Genomic DNA, 9,563 nt, shown 5'->3' on the forward strand with positions numbered 1-9,563 from the left:
GAGCGAACAACATTTCGAACTTCTTCAGTCATTGTCTCAACCCAAATGAGCCGATTTTACATATAAAAATATTTATATGTAATGCAGACTTGAAATTTCAATCTCAAGTTTGTGTATATGTATACTATCTTGCAATGTACAGTACTTAGGCTCAACATGGAATGTATAAAAACAGTGTTGCTGCTTGTAGCATGAAATAGAACAGCCCTCAGTGTTCAAGATTACACTGTCTGAATACATGTATCAGTTATTGATTGTAGTATCTTGTTTGCTTTTCCATAATTATGTACTATTGATTTATATTTATAAATGAAAGGTTTGACTTTGAAAAATTTAACTTCTTAAATAAAAAGTCTGTAGACTTGTTGAAATAGTATTAAAAAAGTTAATTTATTTTTACTTTCTATGTTGAGTCTATGTTTTCACTGTGAGTTTGTGGAAGGGGAGAAGTAGAACTTTGTATATAAAAAAAACTTGTCAGTGCATAACTGTATAATGCCTAAAAATCATAATAATGTTACTATTTATTATATACCTGTGCTAACAAAAATACTAGGATGTTAAGAAAACTTCTCTCCTCCTGGTGAGCACTAATATATGACCTCTGGCTTATAAAACTGCTCCAAGTTCAATACTGTTTCAACTGTGCTAATCATACTTAATACTTCAAATATGTTCTAATTCTGAACAGTATAGGATCATCTCACTCGGGAAATTCTTCTTCACGCCAACTAACTACATGCAGTACAGCCCACAAACACAAAAAAAAATCACATACATGCAATAGGAAGCAAGCTACTTAAACATCATGTCCACAAATGGTTTAGTTTATGATCAACCAAGCTCAAAAGATCTTCTGGTGTGAAATGATCACTTGTTGAGCAACCATTTAAGTGATCAAGAAGGAACTTGAATATATATCTCTTAACTTAGATTAGTACACTAAATCTTGGTTCTAACCATCTGAACTTGTCAGCTAATGTCTGAAATAGAGAACTTTCCAGTCTTATTTTAACAGTGTAAAAAAATAAACTTTTATAATACATACATCATTTAATTATTCCAGTTTTCATTCTTTTAAATAACTTACAAATACTATCAATTGGGTTAACATCTGGTTGAAATGGGTATTAAATGAAGTTTGATTTATTATGTAAATGGTATTTGCAAAGAGGCTATAATGAATCCTGTACATAATAGGAGGCAAGCATAGAACATTGCTATTGAATTTTTATTACAGAGAAGCATATCAAACAAAGAATTCTTAGAAAAACACAAATAGTACATTATGTTTTATGTGGTTCTTTTTTCAGCTATTCAGTAACTTTAGGGATATTAAAATGTAATCCAGACTTGGAGTCTATTAGAGCAACATTAGAGAGTTAGCTGTAGTTGTTATGGAGGATGATAAAAGGAAATTTAACATAAATCTCCAACACATTTAATGGAATGTATCTTATGCACCACATTTATGGCCCAAAAATGTTTATTACGTTTGACTGGTAAAAACTGCAGTGTTGCTAAATTTCTTAGCTAAGAAAATAATGTGTTATTGAAACATTGCTATAAATGTGACTTAGTTATGTATATAATCTGTTTTGTTTTGTCCTTTTAGAGAAGATGCTGACATTGTATTTTTACAAGAAGTAGTCCCATTTTCTTGTCACTACATTCAGTCCCACATACCTGAGTACCAGTGTTTCCAAGGAAACTGGGATGGTTACTTTACTATGACCCTCCTGAAGAAAAGCATGATCATTGTTGAACATCATGATGTTATTGAATTCCCTAACTCCAGAATGGGTAGAAATTTATTAAAGATTGAGGTACAGAATTATTTCTTTGTTACTTTGTTAAAAATTTGAGTATTTTAGATTGACTTCAGACTATGAGTTTCATGCTGAAATAGTTTTTAATAAATTGACAGCTATTCCTGTACTTGTAGGTGTCAATTTTATTTATTAGAATTGTGGGTGCAGTAATCTTGAGCATCATAATTTTTACAATAATAATGTCAGTAATTAAAAGCATAAATTTATTCAGTAATTCATTTTATTTATTTTTACTTATTTTGGGTTTTTAACCAGGTTTATATTGTACACAGTATTTTCAGAAAACAAAATTATTAATTTTTTTTAACAGAATTAGTAATTGATATAAGCACAGTTATAATTCTGTAATAGTCTTATCAAAGATATTTACTGTGTAGGCCAAAATTAAAGGTATACCACTGACTCTCTTCAACACACATTTGGAAAGCACAAGTGAAAGTTCATCTGAGAGAATGACACAGTTAAAAATGGCATACATGAAAATTGTTGATACTCCAAAGGATAGGACTGTGATATTTGCTGGAGATCTTAATCTTCGAGATAAAGAGGTAGGCTCCAGAAGATTATGATGTATTGAATATTTTTGGAATATTAAAATTTTTCTTAGTAGATATATTCTTGACAATATGTTTTCCAGAAAAAAAACATTTATGAAATATTCCCTTATAAAAAATACAATTGTTAAAACATTATTCACGGAAAGTGAATCTTGGGACATTGTAGAAAAGGTATTAGGTGAATTAAATACATTACACTGTGGTATATGGATGGTGTGAAACATCAGTATCTGATACTTTCTGTATAAGAGACACTGTAATTAATTTTTAAATAAATATAATTTTAAATGGTCTTGCCTTTGGAAGTAGAAATAAACTTATTTCATAAGGTGATTCTACTTTACTGAATTTTGTTACACTTAAAAGTAGTACAAATCTCGGCTTATTTGGTGGTTATGTATATGTATGCATATAAATTTTCAATTCAGTAAAAAAAATTACATAATAGCATGAGCAAAACAAATTTTCAATGCTTGCAGTGCCTTATACTTTTATCACTTATTAGGCCCAGCACAACCAGGTGGTTAGAACACTCAACTCACAACTTAAGAGTCACATGTTTGAACCTCCATGCACCAAATACTCTCACTCTTTCAGCTGTGAGGCACTATAAGGTGATGGTCTGTTCCACTATTCATTAGTGAAAGAGCAGTCAAAGTGTTGACAGTGGACGCCTTCTCTCTAATTTTTTACTGCTAAATTAGGGACGGGTAGTGCAGATAGCTATCATATACCTTTACATGTAATTTGGAAGAAACCAAAACAAACAAATTTGTCATTTATTAACAAAATGGGAAAACATTGATTATTTCAGTTATTTGGCTCTCTGAAGTTAGTACAGCAGGTTTGTGTATAAAACTAATACTTGGCCATACAGCATGTATTATAAACAAGAACTGTTAGTAATTTTTCTAATTTATTTTCAATGTAAAATATTAATAAATAATTACTTTTAGTAAAAAGATTATTTTTTATCTCTATAGTGTCTTGATATTTTTTTAAAATTTAAATGTCAATGAGCCTTTCTCATCATTTCTAAATGGAATGATACTGATTTTTAGACAGCAAATATAATGTACTACACTTTTTTTCTTATTATTATTGTTAGTTGTGGTGATAGTAGAACATCAAAAATTTAATATAAGTTGTTTTTTCAAATAGCATATATTTTGTTGAAAAATATTAATCTGTATATATTATTTGATATTTTAAATAAAATAAAAAAACTGCCCATAGGTTTCTCAGCTAGGAGACTATCCTGCTTCTGTTCAAGATTTGTGGATAACCTGCGGTGAACGGAAAGAATGCCAGTACACGTGGGACATGAGCCGTAATGACAACCTTAAATGGATGGGTGCTTCTAATTACAAACCAAAATGTCGCTTTGATCGGGCATTTTTCCGACAGGGTTCTCTGCAACAGGTGGTGCCAAAGTATTTTGGACTGGTTGGACTTGAACGATTGTTACCACATCGCTGTTTTCCCAGTGATCACTGGGGAATCCTCTGTCATTTTGACCTTGAAGGTTGAATAAAATAATTTGCTTTTTTTTAAAGTTAAAATAGTATTAACTTGTCAGCATTTTTTATGTAATTAGTACTTGTACATTTGTGAAAGAATACTGTAATAAGCTTATATTTTCTTGTAAACATCATTATGTTTATGTTTGCCTTTGGTAAAATAGAATTGGAAAAAAGTTCTAATACAGTTAAGATTACTAGTTACTTTGAATGTATCAGTTATTAAGAGTAGATCTAAGCTTTTAAATAATGTAAAAACATAATTATAAAGAACAGAAAAGTGTATCTAAACCCCTTTTCTGGATTTATAAGGAGAACTTTGAGATGATTTTGAATTCCTTTGAACAGTCTATGACCTGTTCAAAAACATTTTTATAGCTAGTAGATGAAGGTTTAAGTTCAATGATGTTTATTTTAGTTTTTGTGTCACACAGTGGTATTAAAAGTATACTTTAATTCAGATAATAAATTTGTTATTACATTTCTTTGTAATGATTATTTTGGTAATAAAATTTATTCACAACAGATGCTAGTCATTAAACAATCTAAAGAAAACAAGTACATGTATTATAACATGCTCAAAGAAGAAATTTAAATTCCACTTGTTTATTATTTTCTTTCAGCTTGAATGAAATAACGACTATTATCACACTAAAGTACTATAACTTACTACTTATTAAAATATCTGTACTACTACTACTACTAAAGTATCTAACATATTGCAGACTACTTTGACATAATTCCAAGAAGATAACTTGCATCCAGAAACAAAACTGCCAGCTTCCTCATACATCTGCCTATTAAATATGCATACTACTAGCCTATAGCTAACTTGCACTTAAAAATCATGTTTAATATGAACTGTTCTGGTACATGACAAAAAGCTCCATGAAGAGGAGTGTGACACGCCTTCCATGTGGAGTAACAAAGTTTGTGATAATTTCATTTTTTTCTTTGAATGCCTTAAATTTATTTTTCAGTTTTATGAGATGTGTGATACTGTTTCAACATTTGAATCTCATTGAAGTTTAATTGGTTTCCTTTGTTATTGAAGATATAGAAATTGAATTTGAAAGACCTTTTTTCATACTTACCAAAAGTTGACTTCTCAAATGATGATGGCTTCCACTTTTCCTGTGATAGTAATGATTTTTAAATTTTGATATTTGTCTATTGTTAGATTCCTTGTTTATGGTGGACATGACAGCCATTGTTCAATGAGCTATAGTTTCTTCATGCACACTGGGCCTTCTATTTTTTAGGCCTTTGTTCTTTCTTTCTGTTTTGAAATGATGTTTGCCCAGTTTTTTTGTGTCACAGAAGTCTTAGGCATGAGAACTGTATTTTTTCTTGCACCACTCATACTTTTGGATCATTTTTGTGTTACTTTCTGTGGTATTTGCAGGTCCCATTGAACCTTTTTGGGTCTTCTTATCCTCGATTGTGTGATTCCATCACCATTTAATGATTTGTATTAGTAGCTGGACTGTGTCAGTACAGTAGTAAGCATCTATTTGTTACCCACCCAACTGGATCTCCTCACAAATACTTTTCTGTCAGATGGAGCACATCTCTAACTGAACGTGTGACTTTGCACATGTTCACTCCACATCATAATCAAACATCTTGTGGTTTATTGGGCATGTTTTTTTTCCCCTCCTTCAAACAGTTCAACAGTATTTTCATTAATGAACCATTATGGTGATAGCTGTTATGGGACTCTATGCTTCTAAACTGTGAACCTACTGTTTGGGCCCATTCCCATCAAGTATATATCTTAACTTACATGTGCCAGGGTTTCTCAACTTGGTAACAGACTGCCACTCTTGGCCAGATAGAATTATACGTGTGGTGTGATTTTTTCACCTTCAGGTTTTTCACTGGGTTTATTCTCATTCTCTTGACCATTTTTTTTTGCACCACTCTTCTGGTTTATTTGACTCCAGAAGTTATTGCTCTTGACTGGATCTGATTCATTCCTTTTTTATATGTCTCTCCTCATCTTATTTCTTCCCTGGTGACCTCATTTTGGTACACAACACTAATTCTCTAGTGCTTATTGATGGTGCCTCTTTGGCCTTCTCATCTCCAGTTTCTTCTACTTTAACAGTTGATATATCAATTCTCTATTCCATTACACCATTCCCTCTCTCTTGTTTTGACTTTAAACTTGTCTGATCTATCACCTATAGTTTTGAACCCTCCATTTATGTAGCCTTCTTATTCTGTTTTTTGTTATTCAACCTTGTCTATCTGTCAATAGCAGTGGAGGGTTTTCCTTGTTGGTTCATCCTTCACTTCCTTCTTCCAAGTCTCTTAACTGTAGTTCACCTTTTGACCTTTTTCATTTGGCTGTTCAACCTTGGATTGTTGGTCTCCACCATTATTGATCATAATGCAGCTTTGTCGACTTGTGTCTTTCCCCTTCCTTCCATTTTTTCTTCCCCATCCTCTCCATGGTGTTTTGACCTTTCTTTCTTCATATAATTTCCATGCCTAACAAGAACCTTTATGTGGTTTTGTGCTTTTCAAATGTGCTTCATTCATATCATTGTTTTTTGTTCTTTATACCATTTATTCTTAACACTTACTTCCTCCACATATTATCACAGACTTTTATACAATTATGCCATCTGTGCTTAATGTACTGTCTTTCAAAATCCTTATTTTCTTCTCTACCCTTACATGACCTTCATTGCTTTTCCTTGGATTGATGGTTTCCACCATGACTTTTTGTTAGACAGCTACAATGTTATTCTTCCATTATCCTCTCTATGTTGTTCCTGTCCTTTCTTCACTGAGTCCTTTATCCAATTCCATACCTGAATGAGACCTTCATTTGGTTTTACTTACTCTCACTCAAGCCATTAGCTTCTTGTTCTTTATACCATCTTTCATTATTTAGTTTATTACACCATCAATGCTTCTCATACTATCTTCCACCATACGTAGTTACTCATCTACCCTGACTGGACACTTTTTTTTTTTCTTGTATTTCTCATATTTGGTAACTGATCATTCTTTCTCTCCCTTCTGCTTATCTCCTCTGTGCTCTATCAGCCCATATTGTCTTATGTATCCAATTCAGACTCTTTGGTGTTATTTTAACTAAACATCTCTTTTTATCATTCAGTGTATTCTTCTCTTGATATCAGTTCTTGCCAACTTTTACACTTTTTATTACATCACCTTCTTCAACTGTCTCATGTTTCTATCTCACCAACCCTTGGATGAAATCCTTCAGGTTGGTATATGAATGTTCATTTATCATTATCTTTTCCACCTGACTGTTTTGCCTCTTTGGAGTTTCCTCCAATACATCTTTAAGAAGAGTAACTGCAATTTCTTTTACAGATTATTTCTACCTTTACTGAATTATGTGGTATGCTTATTTCCCAAAATCTGCATCAAGCCAATATAATATAAAATTATCAGATCATCTGTTCTGGCTCTGTATGTGCCCACTGAAAAATGGATTGTTCCACAAGACTACTTGAGTTGTCCTTGTGGTATGCATAATTACTTAAGTGTCTGTTCCAGACAGTACCAATTCCATGGACTGTCATGGATAAAGCCATCATGAGAGAAATATCTGCCAACTTCTTTGGCTCATGTTCATTGGCTTTTAAAAATAGAGTTTCAATAACCATCACCTATTGCACTATCTAAACTAAAATACCTTTCCAGTTGGTGCTCTGATTGAGATACAGGGGCCTCTCTGAGTCTACCCCACTGCAAATTCCTTGCATTTCAAGTGGAGGATGGAAGATCCTTGACACAAGTTTTTATTACTGCTGGAATGTTGGATCATGGAGAAGCCCATGTGGGCTTAGGGAAATATAGTGAGAAGTGGGGTAATAATGACACTATTAGTGTAATACAGTTCAACCCTTAAAAAAAAGCAGATAGTCTGATGTGGCTTTGCTATAAGAAAAACACACAAACATAATGTGTTCTCCACCTGTAGCCAGATCCAGTTTAGTAAAGTTGTGGTAAGCACACACAGTCTGATTTCATTCTGCCCTAATCACAGGTGTTTCATTATGGAGCCCCTGCTATCGGTTGCTTCACTCCATTGGCATTCTCTTTGTGTGCTTCATGAAAGGAACTCATCTGGGTTTTGAAGAATTTTCCATTTTAATGTGGGATTCTAGTATCTGTTTGAAGAGGTGAGTTATCATTTCAGAAGTTAACATTTTTCTAAGTACAAAAGGTATTTCTGACAGATACTTCTGGTGCACTATTTTGCCACATTAAACAATGAAGTTGTTATTAGTTCAAGAGCTCATGGAAGTTGTGTCACCCTCCTAGTGATGGTGAACTTTTATTGCAGTTCATATTAAACACCTAAATTTAATTGAGTATTAACTCAAAGCCAGTGAATCTAAGTTTCATAGGCAGATACGCGATGAAAATAGCATCAATCTTTTGGAAAAATAATTTCAGGTTAGAAAAATGTTAACTTCAAGAAAAGATATGTATACTATAAACAATGCCAACATCAGTTCGTCTCTGAGTAAAGAACTTTGTGATATACAACTATCTGTATATTCAGGGTTACTTTGTTTTCTAGAAAGTTGTATGAAAGTCTTAATTTAAAACTCCTGAAAATTAAAATAGTCTGTTTTGATCGTTATTTATGACAACCGTGTGCAGAGCACATAAACAGCAACAATAAAATATATAAGTTAACGTGACATTTAGTTGAGTTTGCACGTTTCTTTTGCTTAGAGCCTGGCATGGCCAGGTGGTTAAGGCACTCGATTCGTAATCTGAGGGTCACCGGTTCAAATCCCCGTCACCCCAAACATGCTCGCCCTCTCGATCGTGGGGGCGTTATAAAGTTACGGTCAATCCCACTATTCGTTGGTAAAAAGTAGCCCAAGAGTTGGCGGTGGGTGGTAATGACTAGCTGCCTTCTCTCTAGTCTTACACTGCTAAATTAGGGACGGCTAGCACCAGGAGCGTAGATCCTGGGGGATGGGAGTACACTCCCCCTTCATTTTAGGTGGGGGGTATGGTGCATACAATCATCCCCCCTACAGTTTGGTCTGTTGAATTGTTTTATTGCATCACAGGCCTACAAACTGTGTGTTTGTTCTTGTGATTCTCGTGTTTTTACCAATCGAATTACATAATTAGGCCGAGATGTAGGCTTTTTCAGTAGCCGAAATGTACATCTTTAATATAGGCGTGCTTCTAAGCTTTTCGATCTAAGCGGAAGTTCGTAAGTATCAGTCAGTAGGCCTAAATACACATGCAAGTATCGTGGAAACAAGATTACTCTGTGACTGCATGTTTACAGCTTTCAGGTTCACGTAATCAGAGATTACCAATTTGCAAATTGAATAGTCCACATAAGTGGTTGCAAAAATAATCCCCTCCATCGGGTGTAAAAAATCTACGCCCTTGACTAGCGCAGACAGCCCTCAAGTAGCTTTGCGTGAAATTCAAAACCAATTTTTTGCTTGGCATGGGCTTCCAACTGCAAGCTTAACTTCTGACCCTAAATTTTTAAGATAAGAGTATTGGTTTAGTGATTTACCTAACTTACAAAATGAAGTGTTAGTTTATATTTTATTCTTCATAAAAGTGAATTTATAGTGGTGTTTATTGTGTGTGCAGTAAGTTTGGTTTATTTTTACTTCGCGTTA

The 9,563-nt window shown here is 33.4% G+C and overlaps 2 protein-coding genes across 5 annotated transcripts in view; both read left to right on the top strand.

The window, feature by feature from the left end:
• Nucleotides 1-4,434, top strand: part of LOC143223201 (tyrosyl-DNA phosphodiesterase 2-like) — a 30,707-nt gene extending 26,273 nt beyond the window's left edge. For all 4 annotated transcript variants that reach the window (XM_076450805.1, XM_076450803.1, XM_076450807.1 and 1 more), the window contains 3 exons: nt 1,616-1,826; nt 2,210-2,380; nt 3,626-4,434. In XM_076450805.1, the coding sequence (XP_076306920.1) occupies nt 1,616-1,826; nt 2,210-2,380; nt 3,626-3,919 (676 nt within the window). In that variant the 3' untranslated portion in view covers nt 3,920-4,434. The remainder of the gene's footprint in view (nt 1-1,615; nt 1,827-2,209; nt 2,381-3,625) is intronic.
• Nucleotides 1-9,563, top strand: part of LOC143223204 (ribonuclease kappa-B-like) — a 514,553-nt gene that overhangs the window by 390,855 nt on the left and 114,135 nt on the right. The gene's annotated exons all lie outside the window — the stretch shown is intronic.

The sequence above is a fragment of the Tachypleus tridentatus genome, chromosome 8 (genome assembly GCF_004210375.1).
Source record: "Tachypleus tridentatus isolate NWPU-2018 chromosome 8, ASM421037v1, whole genome shotgun sequence".
Taxonomy (NCBI): domain Eukaryota; kingdom Metazoa; phylum Arthropoda; class Merostomata; order Xiphosura; family Limulidae; genus Tachypleus; species Tachypleus tridentatus.